Below are 24,342 nucleotides of genomic sequence, written 5' to 3'. Positions count from 1 at the left end.
AGCCGTTTTGTAATTTAAAAGAAGTTAAAAACATTTTTGTTATGTTGTAAATGAACTTTGGGTGTGTTTCTAAAGTCCATTTCATATAGAGTTTTTTCTATAAATAATTTGGGCTCCTGTATTAGGTATAATAGTGAATCTCCCTAAAAAAAATTCATATTGCTAGAGTTCTATTTGGGTAACTTATTAGAAAGGGTCTCATTTTCTTTCAAACTTAGAGATCTCATCTTAAAATATTATTGTTTTCAAATCCTAGAGCAATATAAGCTTAACAAGCTACCACCATCATCTTCACTCACAACCCACACCACACCATATTGCATTCATTAGTGCCAACTATGTTAGTCATAATATATATATACATTGATTTTTACTTTTATCTCACCACTTTACTATATTAATTATTGTCATTAGAATCACAATCGTTAAGTGTCATCGCTGTTTATATACCTTTTTCTCAAAACTCAAAATTGTGTCATTCTTAATACTCAGAGAAGAACCTTGCTAAAAGACAAGCAAAAGCTACAATGAGTTGTACACCAACATATATAAAAACCAAAGAGTGGAAGGTGCTACATTTCAATTTCAGTTAGCTTGTCACCATGAGAAGAATGCATGCCATCTTCCATCATTAGGTCAACCAACCAACCTCCTCCCTCATCAAAAGCCTTGAAGTTGAAGATTTCAAGATCATGAGCATGGCTTTTTTACATTAAACCACCTCATAAAACAACCCATAAGACAAAGCCCCCTCCTCTCCTTCTCCTCAAACAAATTAAACAAGTTAAAAGGCTATGTGTTTTAAGAATTGTTTATTGCCGTTTCATCAACATGCGCACATTGGGACGACATGGCAGTTGGGAGACTCTGTTGGCAGTGAGAATGAGATCTCACAATTTATTTGATAAATCACCTCTTCTAATATAACCTTAAGCGCTGACAATTGGATTACGCGGCCTCATTCTTTTGACTCTTCTTTTATTTATCCCTTTTTTAATGAGAAAAAAGGTTTTTTTATTCACCTCCATTGATGCAAAATTACTGCAGATGCCAATTATTTTTATTTTTCAAAATCCAGAAAGAAAAAAACTGAAAGGTTAAAGCTTGAAAAGTTTTTTTTTTTCCTTTTCAAAATATAATTGGGTTATTAAAAAGTGACTAATTGGATAAGACAATAAAAATGAACCCTCACATTTGTACATTGCTCGGTAGAGCTAAAGAGTTTAACTTTGAGTAAAAGATCCACTAGTGTAATGATTTGGAATAATCATTTTCACAAGTAAGGTTCTCAGTTCGAGTCTTAATATGCGTATAGTATGTGTGAATTTAGTATTATCGCCCCTCTCAATAAAAAAGATAAAAAGAGTTTAATTTTGCATTTTATCTTCTTTCTGTTAGGTTGATTGTGCTTTTCTAATTTATACCATTCAGAAAGGAAAAAAAAAATTATAAAACAAATAAAACTCAATTAGAAGAAAAAAAAACACTAGTAACATTAACATTAAAAGAGACAAATAAACCAGGAAGAAAACAGCTAAGAATGGCGTCCCTTATGGTAAGCTTAAGCAAAAAATTTATGATCATGCGCAATGGTAGGAGTAATTTTACAATGATTGTTTTTGGCTGCCACTGCCGCTCTGCATGTGGAGTCACCAGTGAGGAGGCACTCTTCCAAAGTCGCCCCCACGTTTACTAGCGTGTTTTGTGGGCTACACCTTTTTAGAGTCTTCACCATTTTCCACGAAAATTGCTTTCTCCGGAAAACACCGGTGGCATTCGAAGATTCCATCCTGTAAGAACCCAACTCTCCCAAACAGCATACCCCATTTCCGTTTCCGGGAGGGAGAGGTATGAATTGCTCCAGTTTTTTAGCTTCTTGGTTTTCTCTATGCACAGTCTGGTGATCTGGGTTGCTGCATTTGCCCAATAAAGTTATCAGCTTTTACTTGTAGTAGTAAATCTGGGTTTTAAAGTTTGAAGCTTGCGCATGGTGATCTGATATTTCCTCAATTTTTGGGTTTTTCAAGGGTTTTGTGAACTGAGTTGTGCTTACTTTTTGTGAATTTTGGGTTCATCTGAACTTTCCTGAGTTTTGGGGACCAGTAAGGAGTTAGAAGGCATTGGTTTTGCCTGGTCCTTTTGAATTGGGGGTTTCTGGCATTTTCAGTTTTCAGAGAATCGGTCGTTTATAGTTAGTTGTTGCTGTGGGGAAGACATTTGGCGATTGTATTTTGTTATGTAGTGTTAGCTGATGTTTGATTTTCAGCGAGAGTGACTTTTCCTGTCACTGATTTTGGCTAGTTTGGTGATGGAATTGATATAATAAAGCAAAAAAAAAGTAGAGAATTTAGCATTCATTTCATACAAAGATGTCTTCAACATCACCTTCTCCAAATTCTTCCCCTTCTGCGGTCCCACCAACTTCATCTGGTACCTCACCACCCCCACCTGCTTCCCCTGCCCCATCAAATTCGTCAACTACTACAACCACTGCAACCCCTTCTGACGCTTCATCCCCTCTTCCCCAGTCTCCTCCTCCAGCAACACCAGCTGTTCCCCCTCCAAAATCATCACCACCACCATCAAAACCGCCGCCTTCGCCTCCTCAGGCTCCACCCCCATCCCCTCCTCAGTCTCCACCCCCATCATCTCCAACTGCTCCACCCCCATCGCCTCCGGCGGCATCACCCCCACCATCACCACCCGCATCATCACCACCTTCGCCACCAGCTTCCCCTCCTCCTGCTGCATCTGCACCCCCACCAAATGCGTCTCCACCGCCTCCATCAGGAGGTTCCCCTCCTCCCCAATCTTCCCCACCACCTCCAGCAGAAGCCTCACCTCCACGTACATCCACCTCAGATTCGCCACCTCCTCCAGCCGATGTACCACCACCTTCGGCCAATTCTTCACCACCACCACCACGGGGAAAAGCACCAGAAAAATCCCCTCCATCCCCCACTGGTACACCTCCTCCATCTGGTTCTAAATCTGCTCCTCCACCAGCTGATAACTCCCCCCCTGAACCCTCTTTGCAATCACCACCTCCTTCAGTCCCTTCATCTTCTTCACCTCCTCTTAGTTCTCCAGCTCCACCTAGTAATTCATCAAGTCCAACTCCCTTACCACAGAAGCCAACTGCAAGGTCAACTACTAATGCCAATGTAACGTCAAATACCACATCTAGAAATACAAGCGGGTTAAACACGGGAGGAGCTGTGGCAATTGGAATTGCAGTTGGATTTCTGGTGCTCAGTCTTGTTGTTATGGCGGTTTGGTTTGCAAAGAAGCACAAGAAAAGAACTGGATCAAATCTTCGTTACGCCATGCCTTCCCCCTTCGCTTCATCTCAGAATTCAGGTAACACAGTGAACATGCACAACAATAATTATTTCATTTTCTTGTTGGTTTGTTGACACTTTTAAGTATTCAAATTTGATTCGCGGACAAGGAATTGTAGCAGCTGTTCCAAGAGAATTGGAAGAATTATAAATGTTTAATTCACTGTAAAATGCTAATTATTTGCCTTTTAATATTTTCCCAGTTGTGATTTCATTTAAAATGGACATCACATTAGAACATCCAGGAATACAAGGACTATAAGGTTTGATAGGTTATTGGTTGACAAGAAGCATCTGACACTAGTAAATAGGAACAACATTAGAACAAAAGGAAAATTACTGTAACCATAAATAGATATCTTAATCACTACTAATCACATGCTAGAATCTAAAAGCTTATTACAATAAAGCCTATTTAGATAGGTAATCCCAAAATAATAAAGTACCTAAATTATCCTAATGTTATAGAAAAACTGAATGTAATAGGGAACCTTAAAATCCATTCCCTAAATTACTATAAATAGAGCCAAATAGATAATTACCTCTCTAAATTATAGTATTAGTAGATGAAACTAAATGGAAAACTCGATTTCTATGCTCTGGCTAAAACATTGTATAAATCTTATTAAAGTCAAGCTTCTGAATTAACTAACAAGCTGTAGATGAATGCACAAATGAGGTCATTTAGTTCAAACTAATGGATCTTTTTTCTGCTCTCCAGATTCAGTATTTCTGAAGCCACATTCTCCAGCTCCCCTTGTAGGAAATGGTTCTGGTAGTGATTTCATGTATGCACAATCAGATCCTGGTGGAGTAAACAATTCAAGATCATGGTTTACATATGAAGAACTACTCCAAGCCACAAATGGTTTTTCGACAAAGAATCTTTTGGGCGAAGGTGGATTTGGTTGTGTATACAAAGGTGTTCTGGAAGATGAAAGGGAAGTTGCTGTAAAACAGCTAAAAATTGGTGGTGGACAAGGGGAACGTGAGTTTAAAGCTGAAGTTGAAATTATTAGTCGTGTACACCATCGCCATTTGGTTTCCCTGGTTGGTTACTGTATATCTGAGCATCAAAGATTGCTTGTCTATGACTTCGTTCCAAACGATACCCTACATTACCATCTTCATGGTGAGCTTTCTGATTTTAAAAGGAAGACAAATCTAAAAGGCTTGGGAACCGAAGTAGGGCTTGTGTTATGTACCTGTTGGTTCGATATCTATAATTGTAATGGATTTACTAACTAATAATCTTTTAAGAGGTGGCTAAGTTAACTGTTGCCAATAGACTTGCTTAGTAATTTATATTTCAAATTCACTGCGTGTAGTTCCCATGTCTACATGCAGTAATTGTGATGCATAAATTATCTTGCAACATTTGGAGCATTAGTAAATTCCAAGCATAATTCTCGTCTGCATGTGGTGTCTTGTGAAAATTTGTACCTCTTCTAACTTTCCTCTATTGAAAACTGCAGGCGAGGGCAGGCCGGTTCTGGATTGGGCAACCAGAGTCAAGGTTGCTGCTGGTGCAGCTCGTGGAATAGCTTACTTACACGAAGATTGTGAGTTTCTTCTTTGTTTTTTTTTTCTGGACCTCTCAATTTGGGATTCAACTTTTCTAGACCTTGGTTTATTTGAATACAGACACACAATGAGAAATGTAAACTGTTTTATTATTTGTTAATTCAATGAACAGTACCCTTTCCTTTGTCATAGTTTCCATCTAAGTATAAATAGTAATTTATCTTTATATTTGTTTCCAAGGCCTTCAACCCTCTGAGTAGCATTATCAATTGAGAAAGAATTATTTGTTTACTGAATTGACATGGCCAAAACAAACAAGCTTCATTTCTGGAATTTAATCATGGTCTGTGCTTTTATTTCCAATATGGTAACCCAAAAGAAAAATGATATAAATGAAATGACTATTATACATTAGAAAGGTTGGCTGTTTTCAAAGTTGTGCAAAGTTTGTTACTTCAGTGCTGTATTTAACGCCATGCCTTCTAGCATCTAATTCTCTCTCTCTCTTCTCTTAATATTTTGTTTTAATGTGTTTGTTAGGTCATCCCCGCATTATTCACAGAGATATTAAGTCATCAAACATCCTTTTGGATAGCAACTTTGAAGCTCAGGTATTGTACAGCCTTAATTTTCAAGAAAAACAGAAAAGTGCTTCTATCCGGTTATAGTGATTGCTTATAGTGCTTCTCACATAGATGCATTTCCATCTTTTAAATAAGAGCCTTTTCGGAGTCTGATATTTATATATTCATGGAATGACTACAAAGTCCTCTTACAATAACTGGCAGCCAGACCACGTATTTGCTGTCTGTTATTGTTAATCATTTGACAGCAATTAATCTTCTAAAGATTAATTTTCTCTTACTAACAGGTTGCAGATTTTGGGCTTGCAAAGCTATCATTGGATTCAAATACGCATGTAACCACAAGAGTAATGGGAACATTTGGGTAGATACCTTCACTTCTTTGGATCAGGATCCTTCCTATTTCTTCAATCTTTCTATTCATGGTATCATTTGCTTTTATATGTTCTTCTGATGAATGGAATTTGTGTGATTTTCCAGATACATGGCTCCAGAATATGCAACAAGTGGAAAGTTGACAGACAAGTCTGATGTTTACTCTTATGGTGTTGTGCTATTGGAGCTAATTACAGGCCGCAAACCCGTGGATTCTTCTCAGCCATTGGGTGATGAGAGCCTAGTTGAATGGGTAAATTCATAAACATGGTTGTTATCTCCTTGTACGTGGTGGAAGTTATTCTTTTTCAAATGTGTGTTTATGCAAATCATTGTGGGACTATTCTATTCTCAGTAATGCATATGATTATGCTAATTTAGATTACTGATTTTCCATTGGCATGTTTTAAGTGGGTTTTTACCTGTATTATGCTAACTTTGTATGACCAGAATTGTATGGTTGTCTACAATGCCTAGATTATAACAGCTAAACTTTTCCTCCAGGCTCGGCCTTTGCTTTCTCAAGCACTTGAGAATGAAGACTTTGAAGAGTTGGCAGATTCAAGGCTGGAAAATAATTATGTTGAGAATGAAATGTTTCGAATGATTGAGGCGGCTTCAGCTTGTGTGCGTCATTCAGCTGCAAAAAGGCCACGGATGAGACAGGTATTTACAAAATATGGTATGACCCTTTCCAACATTTTGTTTGTACTTCTGTGAACTAATAAACTTTCTCCACTTGCTAGGTGGTAAGGGCTTTTGACTCCTTAGATGAATTATCAGATCTCAGTAACGGAATGAAACCTGGACAAAGTGAAATTTTTGATTCCGCACAACAATCTGCACAAATTAGAATGTTTCAGAGAATGGCATTTGGTAGTCAAGACAACAGTACAAGTTTTTTCAAAAACACTCAGAGTAGCTGGAAAAGTAGAGACTCTAGAGAGCACGGGGACAAAACCGGGAGTAGCTGGACAAGTAGAGACTCTAGAGAGCATGGGGACCAAACTCAGAGTAGCTGGAGCAGAGACCAGAGAGACCAAAGTACTGTAATATCCATTGATAGATCTGGGTTATGGAACAACTGAGACAAGTTAAGGGTGCAGGCCATTAATTTCACTTCACTTTTGGGACCCTTTATTGTGCTATTGGAACCAGGCTATGTTGCTTAAATCTTGTAAATCTTACCCAAATCATCATTTTCCATAATTTTTGTATTCTCTGCTAACATGATTTTGTTGTCAGGATGCACATTTCTGTATTCTTTTGTAATCTAGATTCATTGATACAATACTGTATGTATCTGTATTTGTTGTTTTCATATATATAATATATAGTTCATATTTAAGAAATATCCCTCTCTTCAAATGCCATCATCACTGAGGCTCTATCTGACTCTTAAAAACTCAAAATGTTTATTACTACTGTAGGGGGCACCTAATAGTAGCCCAGTTGCTGCGGTGACCCACTGCTATTTAAAATTTCAAATATATTTTAATCCTCTAAACCAATGGGTCTAGGTGAGTGAAAAAGGGTCTTGACATGTATTACCTTAAAAAAAATCCTCTAATGCACTTGCAGTTTATCTTTGTTTTGTCATTAACGCCCCGGCTTATGCTTATGGGTTGTGATTAAAGCATGTAGTAAGTTATTGTTCTGGTCTGTAAGAAACCTGGATAGACATTGCCGTAGATGACATAGTCCCAAGTCAACCACAGATGGATAAAAAAAAAATTATTAAGTTGGTTAACTGATTTAATTTCAAATATAAAAAATTCTGATGTACTAACAACTAAAAGTTGCATTTGACCAATAGAATGTCACATTGTCACCCCCTTGACTGGCTGACTCTCTAGTTTGAATACCACTTACCACCCTCGTGCCTTTCATCTAATGTTCTTCAACTACCTTCTGCGTTTCAGGCCCCTCATGAAAGACAAGAACAAAAAAGAAAAAGTAAAAATCAATTATGAGCTGCCAGCCTTTCTTGTTTTAAATACTCTGCATGAGAGTTTAGAGAGAGAATGAGAAAGATGGCAATGGAAGAATTCGCAGTTCTAAAACCTCAAGTGCGTTGTTTAAGGGAGGAGGAGCAGAAGGTTTGTGTGAACAATGCCTTCAGCTGCGGTTTGGATGCAAGAGAGAGGAAGCTGGTTTGTGTGACCGGTGGGAATTCTAACTTGGGTTCTCACATAGTTAAGGCTCTATTGGCACGTAGTTACTTGGTCCGAGTCACAATTCAAAACCAAGGTACCTCCTTCTGTGCATGTCTGCCTCTTAATTTCAACAAGCATGATCATAAAACTTGCAGGTTCTCTTGGATTTTGGCAATCAAAATTGTTCTCACCTGTCTTTTTTCTTATTTTCTATCATGGGTTGTTGCATTTTTAGACGAAACGACAATAAATCGGGCCGGCCTTTGAGTCTAAATTGCTTTGAGGCACACAAATATGCAGTCCAATTGTACTATTTTCTGTTTTTCATATATTGGTTACTATGCTTAATTTTCATCTTCAAACTATATCCTATGATGAGCAGGGGATTATGAAGACATGAAGAAGCTAATGAGAGATGAAGAGATAAACCAACTCGAGGGCGTTGTTGTGGCGAAGATGGGTAGTCTGGACAGTCTCTGTGAGGCTTTTAGAGGTTGTCATGCAATTTTTCATACCTCCTCCTTCATTGATCCACACGGTATCTCCGGTTATTCGGTAAGTTTTGCCATACGCTTCCATTGTACTCACTGATAGAGAGTGCATTTTGGTTTTCTTCTGAAGCTGATAGAGTGTGCAATTCAGGAACATATGGCATTTCTCGAGGCTGAAGCGGCAAGGAATGTTATTGAAGCTTGTGGCAGGGCAGCATATGCAAAGAGATGTATCTTCACTTCCTCTCTTCTTGCTGCCATTTGGACTGGTGACAATGAAAACAAGATCATTGATGAGTTTAGCTGGACCAATGAGGAATTCTGCAGAGAAAACAAGGTATAAAAATAGGTACTTAAAAAAATCTTTACAGGCCTTAGAGTTGTTGAATTTTTGCTGATATTTGAAAATTAATCACACCAAACAAATTATGGACGTCTCTGACAAATTCATCCTCTTATTGTGATCATGAACAGCTTTGGCTAGCCTTAGGAAAGACCACTGCAGAGATGACTTGTTGGAGGAAGTCCAAGGAAATGAAAGTGAATCTTGTTACAGTCTGCCCCGGCCTTCTCATGGATGCATCTTTTCCAAATGCTCACAACTATGTACCATATCTTAAAGGCAGATACTAAATACATCTCATTCTACCATATATTTCTTAAAGACAGGAAATGTTCTCTCATCATACAATCTGACATTTTAATATAAACAACGGACGGTCAATTCAAATTGACATTTTAACAAACAACTTAACATGTCAAATCGTGTGATAAGAGAACATTTTGGATTAAAAAATGCTTAACCTTCATTTTGTTATGCCTATGTAGGCGGCAAGGTCATGCTCGAACACGGTCACCTAGCCATTGAGGATGCGAGGAAGGCGGCAAAAGCACATGTCTATGTTTATGAAGCCATGGACTATGGAGCCTGTGGGAGATACCTCTGCTATGGGAAGGTTGTAAGAAAAATGAGCGAAGCTATTGAACTAGAAAATGGATTGAAGATTCATGGTTTGTTATCAGGAGGAAGACATGAGGCCTTAGATGAAGAAATACATATCATGCTTAGTAATGCAAAGCTTGTTCGATTGATTCAAGGTTCTCAAAAGTTGTCTTGCAAGTAGTGTAAACCGTGGCTGCATCATATAGGATATTTTATTTTGACAAAGCTCCAAAGTGGGGGGGTGGTTGGGGGGGAGAGAGAGAGAGAGCAGACAAAAGCTTCATGACAGGCTTTGCAAGTTGAGCAAGTTCACAAATCGAAGTAGCTAGGGAGATTGTGAATGGCCAGACAAATTAAGCTGAAACAAAATTCTTGCTCGTTGGTCCTTGCCATAGATAGAAATGTAACCCTATTGAATATTTGAACTTTTAATGAATTTTTCTTACCATTGAGCCTACTGAAATTGTGGAGGACCCTTGTTACCGCCTAACCAAAAGATTACCTATCTTATTTTTGTTGCAAATACTTGGAATACTCTATTGCACGATTCCCCAAAAAATTGGGTAAAACTCCCAAACAACATCGTTCCTAAACATAGCATTGTTCTTAAATAACACTACTAGTGTAACAAATCGACAATGACAACAAAATATTCATATTTTATCTATGTTATGGACTAATTGCTATTGATATAATGAGACAATATCGACAATATCGACAACATTTCAAGATGATATTGATACAGTAAGACTCTTTGATATATTGATATGCTATTTAAGAGCAATTTCCATAATAATAACAACTGTTCTTAAAAAAGAAACAGGGAAATTTAGAAGGAAAAAAATGAGTGTTGCTAAATGAACCCTAAAATTAACTGAGCACACCCTACTACCAAACTATTAATTGAATTACTAATTTACTCTAACATAAAATGACCAAAAAGAACATACTGACCATATGTTAATAATAATACAAATGTAATTTCTATCCATACATACATAAACAATGAGTTTCATCCGCCTGTCGTAGAATTTGAAAATTTTATTCTAACGTCTAACAATCAGTTTTCTGATCTTGCTGGGTTGAGCATCTTCTCCAAATGCCTTTATTGGTGTTATACAAATGCAAACTTTCGACACCTCTGTTAGCTAGGAGAAAACTTTTCTATTTCCGTTTTATTTGTCCCTGTTTCCATCTCTCTCTCCCTCCTCTGTTAGAGCAATTGTAATTCATTTATTGGAAAACTGGATTGCGGGTTCAAGTCAGTTATTAGGAAGGTTGCCTTTCAATTCTCCACTCAAGGCCCTCAACTACTTACAATTTATAAATCGATTTCGAGTTTCCGAATCGGATTCAGATATCTTGGTTAGCATTCCACTTATTGTATCATGGGGTGTTACACTAGTTTCAACTATCGACATGACAACCATCATCAATATGTACAACATTTAGGTAAACACTGCTACAAAGGACCCCCAATTATTGTGATGTTAAAACTGAAGCAATCTTGCTCACCTTGCTTGTTCATGTTTTGAAGTGTTGGCTTCTCAATCGACCAGCTCCTATCTTTAGCCACAACTGCAGTTGAAATTTTGGATGAGCCAACGCAATTTGACAAATCAACACAAATTTCATTCTGTTGAGGCCCAAAAAATCCACGGTTGGGTTCGAAAATATTCTCGGCCCAAAATGATATATTATTGAGAAAAGACCAGATTTTGAGCACACAAAGTCCACCATACACAAGTCACACTCCACGTGTCATGCCAAATAAATAATCCGTCATGCTAGGAATCGAGATTAAGATTATAAAATGCATTAGCTCTACAAATCCATGCTAATTATCCCACCAAGGATCATAATTAAAACATGCCAAGCGACATGTCATGCCAAGCACGAAATCGTTATCTCACACCCAACCACGCTACAAGCCTAAGTGGACTCAAGTCACTCAAACGCCCGGGGCTTGCTTGATTGGGTTGTAGCATGGATGGTAATGAATCAACATGAGGCCCATTGATGGGCCGAAAAATGGAAGGTCTCGGGTTGCTTGGGAGCCTCGAGACTCAAGCCCATTTCTTAGGCCCAAACATGTGGGTGAGCACAAGAGAGAAAAAATAGCTCAATAGCCCAATAGCCTAATAGCCCAAGCAAAATAGCCTATTGACACAACCAAAAAGCCCAATGTTTAACAAAAATAGCCCACTTGCTTAAGGAACCACCTTGGCCCATACAAAACCCCAAAAATAAGCCACAAAAATCTCAGCCCTTTGCTGGAAAAATAGAAGCCACGTAGAGAAGGTCTGCAGGATCATTGAACAGAGCTACTGGGAGGTTCCAGCACATGAAGGGAGCAAGTTTCAAAGCCAAAACATCCAAGGAACCAGGGGGTATTAGCGTGTAAGATACCAAAGAGAGAAACACCCTTCGAACTAGCATATATATCCCAACTCCTTTTCTCATCAGACTTGGCCATGGAAAAAATGGAAGAAAGCAATAAAAGAGATGGCTGGGAATGGAAATCTGCCATTGAGACAGCTGCGGGAAAAGAGGGCCTTGAGCTTAAAAAAAACTATGATCTGGTGCAAATAGATAGAAGGGATTTCATCAAAATGGGAAGAGTCAATGAGGGAGATGAGAAATGAGAGGAAAAGCTTGGCTAAAATAGGTAGAAGCCATTAGGGTTTCTTGAGAAGCTGTGGTTTCCAGCGGCTATAAAATGAGGCTTCTCCTACCTAACAAATCCAACCCAAATTCAGAGAGCAAGCTTTCTCTCTAACTTGCAAAAACCCAGCAATCTCGTGCACTGTTCACCCTCTTCTCCATTCTTCTCTTCTGGCAGACAGAGTATCTGTCAAGCTGCCAGAAGAGCATTGTTCTTCATTTCTTTCTTCCTAGCCAAATCTTCTACAAATCTCTCCTTTCTCACCTTAACACTTCCCTTTCCCCTCCCCCCCTAAGAAAGCCTAAATTTTCCCTCAGTGCTAAACTCATGTTGATTTTGCTTCCATGCAACATGCCTCTCATGCCAAGCTCAAAGTTTATCTGTAAGCATGCAAAAATTACTTGTAAGTTGCCATTGTTTTGGCTGGTGAAGGTAACCAAAATACTTCCTAAGGCTCTGCTGCCCTTTCGAAGTATTTTTGGGGCTTAATTTTCGAATTCAGATAAAGGGGACAATTTCATCAGTTTGCCCTTTACGGCAACCTAGCCTATTTACAGCTGCCGGAAGAAAAAGTCCCCTACACATTCATGCACAAATCCAGTCCTTACCAATTTCTCTCAAAAGTACTGCAAACCCAAAATTGGAAAACAGAGCACGAATTCATGTAAAAAGAGAAACCTGACTTAAGATTGGTTAGGGTGTTGTGTGATAGAGTATATAAGTGTGTACCAGGGGTATTTTTGGTAGTTAACTAGGGTGTACTTAGTTAATTTTATATTTTGATTTAAATATTAGGATATACTTAGATCATAGGGTGTACTCAGTTAATCTTAGGGTTTGTTTAGCAGCTATCAAAAAAATTGGGTGCTGGGTGTGGAAAGCAAATATGCAGAGAGCTGTTTCACTTCTGTTTTCATTGGGTTCTAAACGTTATTGGACCTAATAAAACTACATTCAACCCTTACCTCAGTCCAAGCCCAATGCACCTAATAACATTAAAAAATGTCTCCAGAACGTCGTTTCTCTCGGGTCACCCAAAAGGCGAAAACAGAGCAACCCATAGAAAACGACCAAAGGAATTGGAGAGTGTGGAGAGGGATAGACTTTGGGTTCTTCTGTTGTGCAGTAGCAGCAAGAAAGTAGAACGACCGACTGTGTGTGTGAAAGAAAGGAAGCAATCAATCAATTAAGCCATCAAGAAATGGGGGAGGAGAGAGAGGACCCACAGAAGCTGAAGAGAATCGCAGCGGCTGCCTACGACTACGAGAACGACTCAAGATGGGCCGACTACTGGTCCAACATCCTCATCCCTCCTCACATGGCCTCTCGCAGCGACGTCGTCGACCATTTCAAGCGCAAGTTCTACCAGCGCTTCATCGTCCGTTCTCTCATACCCGCTCTTTCTTCTTGTTTTCTTCACAATTTCTGCACCCAGTACTAATTGATTGCTAATTAGCATTTTTTTTCTTGGGAATTTGGACTATGGACACTTGAATCTCAAATGGGTTTTTCTGTTTTGTGTATTTGGGGTCACTTTTCCAATTGGGTATTTTAGGTTTTGTTCTGGGTTTCTTTGTTTGTTGATAATTTTGGGTATGAATTTTACTTTCTTTGCTACTGCGATCTTCTGTGAATTGCTTCATTTTCCTTTATGGGAATTTGAATTCGCTTGCCTATTATGTCTTTTGCATCTCGCTCACTGTCACTTGACTAGATGCACCTCAGACGAATAGAAATTTAATTTAGATTCAATTGATTTTGTCATTCGGGCTTTGATTTTGGAGAGCCTACTTGGGAGCACACTTATTTTTAGTTGTTCATTCAGCTCAGTTAATTGAGCAATTGAGTTCACATGTAATGGTTAAAACAATAATTTCATCTTAGGCTGACCTGGTTTTGGTTTCCATAAGTTGTCTCTTTTCCCAATTTTATGTTAATTGTTTAAGGACATTTTCTCTGTGATTAATTCCATTGATATCCCAGCAACATAATTTGATTATTTTACTGGGAGATAGATATTTCATTCAATGTTTGCTTGTTAAATTTTCTCACAACTTTTCAAAAAAGAATTTTTACCACATGAGTACACCTATAAAGTCATTTGGTTGAAGAGTTATGCTATTGGGATTGCGATATGAGAATGGCTTTGTTGGTTGATGTCTTTGGGATTGTAATTGGTAGGCGTTGCATGGCTTTTGGAAGTAGATGAAAATACAAAATATCAGATTTTGATTTATCTACACACTAAGTATAGCGTTTCCCTAATTCTTTGCATCTTGATTTTTTGAATAGGATCCTGATCTTATGGTAGATTCAATGTCAACTAGCAGTTCTTCTCAGCCAAAGAGACCATCTGCATCGTCCCGACCCACAAATGACCAACCTCAGTCACGTAGTGCTGGTTGGAATACTTTCATTTTCTGTACAAAAAGTTCAAAACAGAAGCAAATTGGCCTGAATTGGCATTTTCCCTTAAAAGAAATCAAGTTTATCTGTTTATTTATTTACAAAAAAAAAAAAAAAAAACGTTTTAATTGCTTTCAGTAGCCTGAAATTTGCTGATTAAAGTGAATTGAACTTGAATTGGTGCTTGTAGGATCAACTGCCAGAACTTCAGGTACATCAGCAACAAGTCCTCCAACTTCTCTGCTTTGGGATCGACAAACCATTCAGTTTTCTGTAAACGCTTGGGTATGGTCAAATCTACTCATGCTTTGATATCCACATATACGTACATAGAATCAACTTTGTTTTTATTTTCTTTACTTCTTGTTGAACTTTTCCCCTGCTAGGGTGTATAATGTTTATAAAATCTGCCTGATTTTCAAGAAATGCTGTATTACTTCGTGTAGTTTTTCTATGTTATTGACTTTCTCCTTTAATCTTGTTCCCTTGAAATCAGGCACTGTGTTGACAGTCATATACATCAACAAACAGTTTTCTGTAGGTTAGAGTTTTTATTAACTGCTGGAGTCAGAGAGGGTGGGGAATGCAACAGTATCCCCTTCCCAAGATGTGCTGAAACTTTTTTCAAATCTGAACTGCTGTAATTTCAAACAAGAATATCTGCATGGTCAAGGTTCTTTCTTTGCAAATCTGATATGCATGGTCCACTAGAATACATTTATGCACTTCTCAAACAAAAACAAAGTAAATGATAATTCTTGAGATCGAAGTATGAAAACTATGTCTGCTTCTTTTGAATCCGAAGTTTTCTCTGATTCGGAAAAAAGTTTTCAGTCATGTATACTTTAGGCACTTGATTCTGTGTTAGTGGGCTTGATAAATCATCATTTTTTTTTTGCTTAAAGTTAGTGTATCATACATAACTCTTAACCACTCTGGCTATGTTCTACTTACATTTAAGATTTTTCTGTTGTTATTTGTCCAATGTCTACCTCTTTCTTCCCTGCAGGTGTTTCTAGTGGCTGTGCTTGCAATTTTTCCATTGGTGCCTAAAAACCTTTCAAATAGGGCATATCGGCTTTCCTTTATGGGCACGGCATGTTCCTCTCTGTATTCCTTGTACTCGCAACATGGGGTAAATCTACTTTTTCAGATTCACTCACTCACTTTGTGATCTTATTCCATTAACTTGTATACGCTGTCCATGTTCCTATTTCATTAACACACCCTTACTATTTCAGAAACCGAGGGCTTGGAACTTGCAGGCTTTGCAAGTTTACTTTCAGTCAATAATCATGACTAAGGATTTTATCTACTTGATTTACTGCCTTACCTTTGTGACATCACATCTTTGCCTCAAATGTGAGCATTCCTTAATCCTCAAGTTCTCTTGTCATTTTTCTATAGGGTCATTTTGTTGTTATTACTAGTATAATGATGTGATCTCCATTGCAGTTGCCCTGATTCCCATTCTCTGTCGGGCTCTCGAACATGTTGCCAAGTTCCTTAGGCGCAATTTTAGTCAATCCTCGTTGTACAGGTAGAAGAGTTAGTTCTTAACAACATTGTGTGATATTTTGCATATGTTAGATACCCCCTCCCACATAAATAGTGATATTTCATCATCATCCCCTGTTATTTGAATTCAATTTTATGATGTTGTGAATTGGTAATTCTGAGTGCTGGGCATGAGGATTGTTTCTTCTTGTGCTTTCTACTTGTATTCTTTACTGAGCAATATTTTCTTTTGTCATGGTAAACAGGAAGTACTTGGAAGAGCTTTGTGTTTGGGTGGAGTCAAATACAACTACCCTCAACATACTATCTTCACACGCTGAGATTGGACTTGGCTTCCTTCTGATTATATCATTGTTCTCGTGAGTTGATTGGAACCTTTTTGTGTGCTGCTTTTTTAGTCACAGATACATTCTATTCTTTTCATTTATAACGTTTCTTAATTTCTGAATGTATATTTGTAGGTGGCAGCGCAACATTATACAGGCATTCATGTACTGGCAGGTGCAGTTCCTTTCTCTTTGTTCCTGAAGCGTAATTGTTTCAATTATGTTGAATACCACCCACCCACCCATACACACCACTCATGCACAAATGCATACAAGCGTGCATGTTAGACATGCATTGAGTCGATACCACTAGTTAGAAATGGTTTGTCTAATTGACTAGATTAGAGATTGAATATTTTCTGCAAACTGTAGCCCCAGTTGATAAGTACTTTGTTGTTCATTTTGGTTCATGCTCTTGTTGCCACACTTAATAGTAGAGTCAAGAACTGTATTCACTGATTTTTATGTATTTATTTATTTCCAATATCTGAACTCTATAGCAGAGTCTAATGAGTTACATTCCCTCCTTGGAACACATTTTACAGCTATTGAAGCTCATGTATCACGCCCCGGTGACTTCCGACTACCATCTGAGTGTGTGGACAAAAATTGGAAGGACAGTTCATCCCCCCATCCACCGCTATGCCCCATTCTTGGAAACTCCTCTTTCTGCTGTCCATAGATGGTGGTTAAGGTAGAGAGGCGGCTCAGGGAGGAGGAAGACGACGATATTTAAAGGGAAGGACGTCAATGGAAAGTATCTTGAATTCATATAATCTAAAGATAAACTGACGTCAGATATACTGAATTTACCAAACTGTCATTTTGATGCTAGATGGATGAAAAAGTATATCTCCTACTGATGTAGTGTTGAATCTATAGTGCTACTACGAATTATTTCTCTTAAAAGCAAATTTTATCCAAATCCAACTCTTTTTAATTCTCGGGTCCTCCAAATTTGCTCCTCATGGTTCCAAAATGGCAATTGGACAGTATTTTTGGCTGAGTGAACGTTCTTATGCTACCCTAATCATGCTTAAGAAGTGCTCACCATGTGACTTGTCTATGCCTTATATAAAAGAATTCTTTAGATGAAGGCAATCGTTATCGGTATTCTAAAAAAGTCATTATGTACTTTTTTATAATAATAATAAAAGGAAAAAATTGCATTTTAACGAGTGCACGATGAATTTTTGGAATGTCAATAATAGCCTAAATCAAAACCATCGTTATCGGATCTCCAATTTAGCAATAATGTCCAAGTTATGAAAATATGAACAATGCTTTCTTGGTAGATCTATATATTATCAGAATCTGGACTATAAATTCATGCACAAGAGTTCAAATAATCAAATGTCCAGATTCTTCTGAGTCAAATAAATGAAGAATATATTTCTCATTATAAAGTTAGAAATAAATCCAGCTTTTTATTTGTTGGGAATGAAATCATAACGGTGGGGATCGGATAATTTTATTTCTATACGATTCTAGGAAATGGTAGAACAGCTTCCAGCGCGTCTTATTTATTTATTTATTTATTTTTGCATCTGAGAGCTTTCAAACGGGTCGAGTCTCTACCACCAGCTTCAGCTTCAAACATCAACGGTTTAACGGTAAATAGTAAAACACCGCCCAACCTAATCCACGCAAAATTTAGCAACCGAATCATCAAAAGCCTAAAACCAATCTCAGATCCATCCTTTTTGCCAAATTTCTGAGACATTGCTCGGATTGGAGCTCCCAGCTATGGCGTCGGAAACTGATTGTCTTCTTCGACACGCTTCGTCCTCCGCAGCAGAGGACGTGGCACAAGATATGGACGCGAAGCCCTTACTTTCTAGGTTTTTGAGCTATCCTATTGCCAATACCAATATGAATCCCCAGAGGCGTCGCAGGCTCTCTGCGCAGCTCGCCTCCGCGCCTCGGCCTCTTCGGCAACAGTCTTTTGGCCGCGACATCGGCCATGCTGCCAAAGAGACCTACTTGATCACTAGCCTCAGCTTCACGCTCCTTCAATACCTCGGGTACCTCTTCTCCTTCTTCTTCTTCAGCTCCTAGCTCGATAATTGGATGTATTTAGCTCTGTTTGATTGCCGAGAAACTCGATGGAAACAGAAAGAAAATAGAAACGTTGAAAAAAAACGAAAGTCTAGCAAATTCATTTTATATTGAATAATATTGAAGTTTATGTATTTATATAATAATGTGCTTCATTACTTTTCTGTGACTCCATAAAGCTTTAATTTCACTTCATTCTTTTTTTGCTGCTCAACTTTGAAAATTTGTGTTATTTCTAATCATTTATTTTCATTCAGGGTAGGCTACCGGTGGATGACAAGATTACTTGCTCTTGGTTGTTATGCCATGTTACTTATGCCCGGGTTTCTTCAAGGTGTGTGTTATGTTTACTTGTTCCTATAACCACCGTCAAAATACGACCAAAATAAAAATAAAAAACTTTGTGAATGTGTAATGGCGGAAGGCTCATGGGTATCACCATTGACGCTAAATTGGCTGTTTGCTAAAAATCCTCAGCCAGTCTTGGAAGATATTATTTAATGTTCATACTGATCAAATCATAATGTGTGCCGATTGAATTATAAGAAAATCTACAGTTCTCTTTGTGTAAAATAAAAAAGCATCTGCATTTAAGATTAGCTTCACTGTCATGATTTGTGTGGTTTGGTGCTAATCGAAGAAAGAATGTTCCATCTAGATAGGATTGTGCACCATCTAAATCATCTTTTGGAAAAGGCTCCAAGTTTAATTAGTGTTGATGTTCCACTTCAATATTCCAATCATTATGATAATTAGTATAGACATGTCAGTAGAATCCCCACTGCTGTGCTAAGACATTCTTTGACATAATCAACTTCCTAAACACAGCTTTGTTGTTTGCCATGTGATGAGATTTTTGTTTACTCTGTTTATTATTTTATTGTAGTGAATAGTAACTTGTGCTGTTCAATGGAGCATAACTTGATTGTTTATTTTTGTCCAGTTGCATTGTGTTATTTCTTTTCAAGCCAGGTCCGGCGTAGTATTGTGTATGGAGATCAACCAAGAAATAGGTAGGTGAATTTTGTTAAAGGTTTCAAGTTTGACAAGTTCTGTGAATTCATTTCTTTAAAATTTTATCATGTATTATTTACAGGTTGGATCTCTATTTACCTGCAAATAGCGATGGAAAAAAGCCAGTAGTGGTATTTGTAACTGGTGGAGCCTGGATTATTGGGTGAGTGATTTTAAATGGATGAGGGCATTGCTTAAAGGCAGCTGGAAGCTGTTAGTTCAGCAATTCTTATAAATTTCTTTCGTGAATTGTTACAACGGTCTAGAGATGATATTCTCTGCTTCTTCTTTTTCTTGAGGTGTATTATGCAAAGTGTTATTAGGTTAAGTTTCTGGTTATATGACATTTAAGTTTCCATAATTTCATACTATTTAGGTATAAAGCGTGGGGTTCTCTTTTAGGTCTGCAGTTGGCTGAAAGAGACATCATAGTGGCATGCGTTGATTACAGGTAATTGCTTTTAGTTCAAGAAGTACAAATTGTAATGCACGATTAGATTAACTTTTATCTGGTGCTTTAAATGAAGTATTTGGAAAATATTAGGCACTGATCGACTTGTAGACACCATGTTCACGTTCTGTTGATTATTAGAGGGATGCATTAGTACACTAAACTATTCGTTTTTGTTCTATTCTGTGAAAGAATTGTAGTAACAATACCAATAAAACTGCATAGGCATAAAATATAGACACTTCTTCGACCAAAAAAAAAGAAAAAAGACCACTTCTGTTGATTCATGTCCACAAAAGTTGATCAAGCATGGCTAATTTATGCCAGTTTTTCAGTTTAACCATATAAGGATTGCTCCCTGAAACTTGAGTATATGCCATTCTAAAGGTTAAAAAGAGCCTCTTGTTTTGTTATGCTTGTTGTCTATGCCTCTTGTTTTGTTATGCTTGTTGTCTATGCATGGAAGATTTGTATTATGTGTATGTCACCCAAACGAACAGTTTTCACATTCATTCTGTCCCTTCCTCTACAAGTTATGTTGATATGACTCATATGATGCATGCAGAAATTTTCCCCAGGGTACCATCAGTGATATGGTGAAAGATGCTTCTGAGGGTATCTCATATATCTGCAACAATATAGCAGATTATGGAGGTGACCCTAACAGGTGAAAGTCCAACAATTTTGTTCTTCCCTTCCCCATCTTGAAACTGATTGATTTCTTTTTCTTACTTTGGTCCTTCTGTGTTTTTGTTGAGTAGAATCTATCTAATGGGACAATCTGCTGGTGCACATATTTCTTCCTGTGCTCTTTTGGAGCAAGCAATCAAAGAATCTAAGAAAGAAGAGAGCATTTCTTGGAGCGTCTCCCAGATAAAGGCTTATTTTGGTTTATCTGGCGGGTAAAGTTTTATTTGTCGCATTATCATGAATCTACGGAACTTTACTGAATTGAAGAAAAAAATTTATGAATTGGTTGCACCATTTGCAAAATTGGGGCTTCACAAAAAAGTCTAAATGTGTCTAAAAATGGGCAAGACAAAATCAGACTTCTAGAAACATAAATTTTTTGAAGCATGGTATATGATAGTGGAAGAAATCTTTCCATCAGATACTTCACCGTAAATACTGCACTGCTGCATTACTTGCATGGCTCATTGTAGCATCAAGCTGTATTAGAGACTGATGACCAGTCATTGCTTTGGTACTATGTTGATGGATCTACTCATTGAAGGCTATGGATGGATCAATACATTGAACCTTTTTTTGAATTCTCTTCACAGGTATAATTTGATTAATTTAGTTGATCATTTCGACAATCGTGGACTATATCGTTCCATTTTTTTAAGGTACTTACCATAAGACATTTTGCTGGCGCTACTATCAATTATATTATGTTTTCTTTCTTGTTTGTTACTTCATGATGCTTTTGTTGTGATGTGTCATGCAGCATTATGGAAGGTGAAGAATCCTTGCATCAATTTTCTCCTGAACTTAAAGTAAAGGACCCAAGCAATATGAATGCTGTTTCTCTCTTGCCTCCTATTACTCTTTTCCATGGAACTGCAGATTATTCAATACCATCAGATGCCAGGTTAGAATGCCCCTGATATAATAAATACATTCATATGGGATTTGATGCGTCCTGTGGATATGTTATATAAATAGTACCCTTAATTTAACGCTATGCTCATATTCTTCTGGAGCAATAAAAGAAACTGATATGTAGTAGATGTCTAATTTGAATACTTGGCTTATTATGCCTGCTGTAAATTGAATTCCAAAAATGTTTTCTTAAATTAGAATAGATATAATGCCTGTCATCCATGGCTTGTGTTCTTCCTTTTTATTTCCTTTTTATACTATCTGTACTGTACCGATTAAGACCGTGAAAGAAACATTTTGCCTTTAGTGGAAAGCTTCAATTCGATCTGTCTTGATACAGATATCTGAATACCACTTGAATCAAAATATATTATGGTTTGGTATCTTCAGAAACTAATTTCAGAAACTATTGTGTCTTTATGTGCAGTAAAATTTTTGTAGACGCGCTTCAAAAGGCAGGCGCTCAAGCCGAGTTAATACTATACGATGGAAAGACTCATACAGATTTGTTTCTTCAAGTAAGTTATACTTCGAAGTTGAACCTTTTATTGTCACTTTTACAAACTTCCGACTCAATTTACTACTCATATTTTGGTGCACGTACACTAGTTTATAGTTTAGACTCTTGGATAGCAATCTGAAATAGGATATCAGGAATTCAATTATATATGGAGCTGCACTTTGCAGGATCCTCTAAGAGGTGGTAAAGATGAATTGTTTGACCTACTAGTTGCTGTGATACATGCTGGTGATAAAGAAGCTCTTGAGAAAGATGCCATGGCATCCCCAAGAAAACGCCTGGTTCCAGAGATCTTGTTGAAGTTGGCACGCAACATCAGTCCCTTCTAGGTCACTCTCTGGTCATTATTTATCATAAATTATGCCCATGAAAAAGTGGTTGATTAGCTCGCGGAGATCTAAATTGTTCGAAAGAGATTACGAGATATTCAATTTGATGAGGTTGCTGCATCGTAATCCCCAAGTTGAATATTGCAGTTGAAGATCAGTAGCCTCAGATATTATCTAGAGATGTCCCCCCTTGTAATCCAATTATTTTAGATGATTGGAAGAATTTGCTTTTGTAGTCCATGAATGTAGTCTTAATTCTTAAAACGCCTTCAAATATTAAATATTTTATTATAGTCGAAGTTTGATTTAGGGACTAATTCTTTTTTCTTTCTTTTTTTCATATTAAACAGTTTTTTTTTTCTTTCCAAAGGGCATGACGTGAAAATAAGAAAGAAACACAGGCAAACGAGTCAAATTGAAAGTGAAGTTACTTTAATAAGAAAGAACAACAAATTCAAGAAGCGTGAGCTTCACTTAAACAAATATTCTAGACTCTAGTAGAGTAAGATAACTAGGCATCAATCAAACCACCATCCATTTTCACTGCATCCTCAAAGCTCATTTTACATTGTTTTCCGCAATTTCTTTTTGACAGTAATACAACCACCTATTGACTTAGGGCAAAATAGAAAGTCACCATCATTATTTATAAAATAATGGTGAAGTCTTACAAAATTTGCATATAAGAACCTGTTCTACACAAATGTGTTAAATAAGAGTATCAATTTCTAACATTTTACCCTAAACTACCAATGAATTTGGACTCTCCATTTCTCAGCCACAGTATGAAGTCTCAAGCAATCTTGTGTTCAAACTCAGAAGAATATTTTTCTAGGGTAAACGAAAGACGAACGGCATTGATCAATGACCTAACTATTTGGAGATTTTATCAGCAGGTGGTGGAACTGGAACCTTTCTAACTGTGGTGGGAGGGATTGCAGAAGCCTCTTCGGCGGCATAATGCTTGCGTAATCTGTCCTGAAGAGCCCGTACTCGATCCTCAGTCTTGCGGAGCTTTCTCCATCTGTAAGCAGTCCAGAGGGCAAGACCACCATATACAACAATATAGGAACCCCACACATAAGGGTAGGTCTCTGCGTGCTCTTTGATTTGTCGATACTTTTCTACCACGGCTCCTCCCAAACCAGCAGCAGCTTGAGTACTTGTGGTTTGCTGCTTTTCTTCTCCTTGTTCCTCAGTTGCCATCCCTCAATTTAGCTATTGAAACCACTGCAATATGAAGGAAAGTAGAACAAAAGTTGCAGAGAGATTTAAATATATATTAAATCATAATACAAAGTTACACAATCAGAAGAATGATCTGACTACGTTAAATCACATTCAAATTTCTTAATAGCAACTAAAAACCCTAAGTCCAAAACCAAAATACAAGATACATTGATACACACAAAGTTACCAAATTGAACGCTTTAGCATTAAACATCACACAATCAGATCATGGTAAGCAATCAAAATATAACTATGGCTTTCGCCATTTAGGTCACACGAATAAACGACAATTCCCGTACTGCAAATCGAAACATTTCAAGATATTATCAGATTGCAGGACAACACACAGTCAACCGGATTGAACAACTCACCAATTAGCTTTGGCAATCGGAAAATCAAATTTCTAGACATACACAGATAAGAAAATTCAATGAAAATGGAAGTAGACATTAAAAAATTGAAATCAAAAGTTAGAAATGGTAGCTTACCTATGGTGGGAAACGCTGAGAATCTTCAGAGATGGCAAAGAAGAAGAAGAGGAAGCCTGACCTGACCGAAGTAAAAGAAGGGTTTAAGATCCCCAAACCCAAGCTAAACAATATGCTTGGATCAAACGACAAAAAATATTGGCCCAGCTAGCATGTCAAAAGTGGGCCTGTAGCCTGCAAAACGGCATGACCCGGATCGTCGTATGACGGGTCGCCCTTTTCAAGTCTACATGAACCAGGCAGCCCTCCGGTTACTGGGTTTGGTTTCGCCACGTCCAGAGCGGTTAAATAACCGTTACTTTTCAAATGACGAACTAT

General features: G+C 37.7%; 5 protein-coding genes across 5 annotated transcripts; 4 read left to right on the top strand and 1 right to left on the bottom strand.

The window, feature by feature from the left end:
* LOC18782490 (proline-rich receptor-like protein kinase PERK8) lies at positions 1,273 to 7,176 on the top strand. Its single transcript, XM_020559642.1, has 8 exons — positions 1,273 to 3,360; positions 4,063 to 4,473; positions 4,817 to 4,903; positions 5,406 to 5,476; positions 5,737 to 5,813; positions 5,930 to 6,077; positions 6,329 to 6,490; positions 6,571 to 7,176. Exons 1-8 carry the CDS (start codon positions 2,370 to 2,372, stop codon positions 6,910 to 6,912), a joined length of 2,289 nt encoding a protein of 762 aa, XP_020415231.1. The 5' UTR covers positions 1,273 to 2,369; the 3' UTR covers positions 6,913 to 7,176.
* LOC18782320 (cinnamoyl-CoA reductase-like SNL6) lies at positions 7,807 to 9,877 on the top strand. The gene is made up of 5 exons (XM_007215766.2): positions 7,807 to 8,074; positions 8,363 to 8,535; positions 8,623 to 8,808; positions 8,946 to 9,093; positions 9,300 to 9,877. Exons 1-5 carry the CDS (start codon positions 7,849 to 7,851, stop codon positions 9,593 to 9,595), a joined length of 1,029 nt encoding a protein of 342 aa, XP_007215828.2. The 5' UTR covers positions 7,807 to 7,848; the 3' UTR covers positions 9,596 to 9,877.
* On the top strand, positions 13,098 to 17,269 carry LOC18782167. The gene is made up of 9 exons (XM_007215581.2): positions 13,098 to 13,457; positions 14,372 to 14,480; positions 14,676 to 14,770; positions 15,495 to 15,620; positions 15,727 to 15,847; positions 15,941 to 16,025; positions 16,249 to 16,362; positions 16,465 to 16,504; positions 16,875 to 17,269. Exons 1-9 carry the CDS (start codon positions 13,281 to 13,283, stop codon positions 17,025 to 17,027), a joined length of 1,020 nt encoding a protein of 339 aa, XP_007215643.1. The 5' UTR covers positions 13,098 to 13,280; the 3' UTR covers positions 17,028 to 17,269.
* Positions 17,684 to 22,623, top strand: LOC18782781 (isoprenylcysteine alpha-carbonyl methylesterase ICME). Its single transcript, XM_007215412.2, has 11 exons — positions 17,684 to 18,353; positions 18,645 to 18,721; positions 19,331 to 19,400; positions 19,484 to 19,564; positions 19,778 to 19,852; positions 20,418 to 20,519; positions 20,614 to 20,754; positions 21,136 to 21,201; positions 21,303 to 21,446; positions 21,885 to 21,975; positions 22,145 to 22,623. The coding sequence occupies exons 1-11, from the start codon at positions 18,076 to 18,078 to the stop codon at positions 22,304 to 22,306; spliced, it is 1,287 nt and encodes a 428-aa protein (XP_007215474.2). The 5' UTR covers positions 17,684 to 18,075; the 3' UTR covers positions 22,307 to 22,623.
* LOC18784469 lies at positions 22,781 to 24,131 on the bottom strand. Its single transcript, XM_020559198.1, has 2 exons — positions 24,025 to 24,131; positions 22,781 to 23,536 (listed from the first exon to the last, which is right to left on the bottom strand). The coding sequence occupies exon 2, from the start codon at positions 23,510 to 23,512 to the stop codon at positions 23,180 to 23,182; it is 333 nt and encodes a 110-aa protein (XP_020414787.1). The 5' UTR covers positions 23,513 to 23,536; positions 24,025 to 24,131; the 3' UTR covers positions 22,781 to 23,179.

The sequence above is a fragment of the Prunus persica genome, chromosome G3, assembly GCF_000346465.2.
Source record: "Prunus persica cultivar Lovell chromosome G3, Prunus_persica_NCBIv2, whole genome shotgun sequence".
Lineage (NCBI taxonomy): Eukaryota > Viridiplantae > Streptophyta > Magnoliopsida > Rosales > Rosaceae > Prunus > Prunus persica.
Note: the sequence above shows the minus strand (reverse complement) of the source record. Positions and strands in the feature narration are given on the sequence as shown.

What these genes read in the sequence shown, in the direction of transcription:
- LOC18782320 (XM_007215766.2), top strand. Translation starts at nt 7,849, where the DNA reads ATGAGAAAGATGGCAATGGAAGAATTCGCAGTTCTAAAACCTCAAGTG. An exon ending in ACGGTATCTCCGGTTATTCG is followed by an intron (nt 8,536 to 8,622) that starts GTAAGTTTTGCC and finishes TGTGCAATTCAG; the next exon opens with GAACATATGGCATTTCTCGA. An exon ending in AATTCTGCAGAGAAAACAAG is followed by an intron (nt 8,809 to 8,945) that starts GTATAAAAATAG and finishes GATCATGAACAG; the next exon opens with CTTTGGCTAGCCTTAGGAAA.
- LOC18782167 (XM_007215581.2), top strand. Translation starts at nt 13,281, where the DNA reads ATGGGGGAGGAGAGAGAGGACCCACAGAAGCTGAAGAGAATCGCAGCG. An exon ending in AGTTTTCTGTAAACGCTTGG is followed by an intron (nt 14,771 to 15,494) that starts GTATGGTCAAAT and finishes TCTTCCCTGCAG; the next exon opens with GTGTTTCTAGTGGCTGTGCT. An exon ending in CCTTGTACTCGCAACATGGG is followed by an intron (nt 15,621 to 15,726) that starts GTAAATCTACTT and finishes TTACTATTTCAG; the next exon opens with AAACCGAGGGCTTGGAACTT.
- LOC18784469 (XM_020559198.1), bottom strand. Translation starts at nt 23,512, where the DNA reads ATGGCAACTGAGGAACAAGGAGAAGAAAAGCAGCAAACCACAAGTACT.
- LOC18782781 (XM_007215412.2), top strand. Translation starts at nt 18,076, where the DNA reads ATGGCGTCGGAAACTGATTGTCTTCTTCGACACGCTTCGTCCTCCGCA. An exon ending in ACGCTCCTTCAATACCTCGG is followed by an intron (nt 18,354 to 18,644) that starts GTACCTCTTCTC and finishes ATTTTCATTCAG; the next exon opens with GGTAGGCTACCGGTGGATGA. An exon ending in TATCGTTCCATTTTTTTAAG is followed by an intron (nt 21,202 to 21,302) that starts GTACTTACCATA and finishes TGTGTCATGCAG; the next exon opens with CATTATGGAAGGTGAAGAAT.
- LOC18782490 (XM_020559642.1), top strand. Translation starts at nt 2,370, where the DNA reads ATGTCTTCAACATCACCTTCTCCAAATTCTTCCCCTTCTGCGGTCCCA. An exon ending in CCTACATTACCATCTTCATG is followed by an intron (nt 4,474 to 4,816) that starts GTGAGCTTTCTG and finishes TGAAAACTGCAG; the next exon opens with GCGAGGGCAGGCCGGTTCTG. An exon ending in ATGAGAGCCTAGTTGAATGG is followed by an intron (nt 6,078 to 6,328) that starts GTAAATTCATAA and finishes CTTTTCCTCCAG; the next exon opens with GCTCGGCCTTTGCTTTCTCA.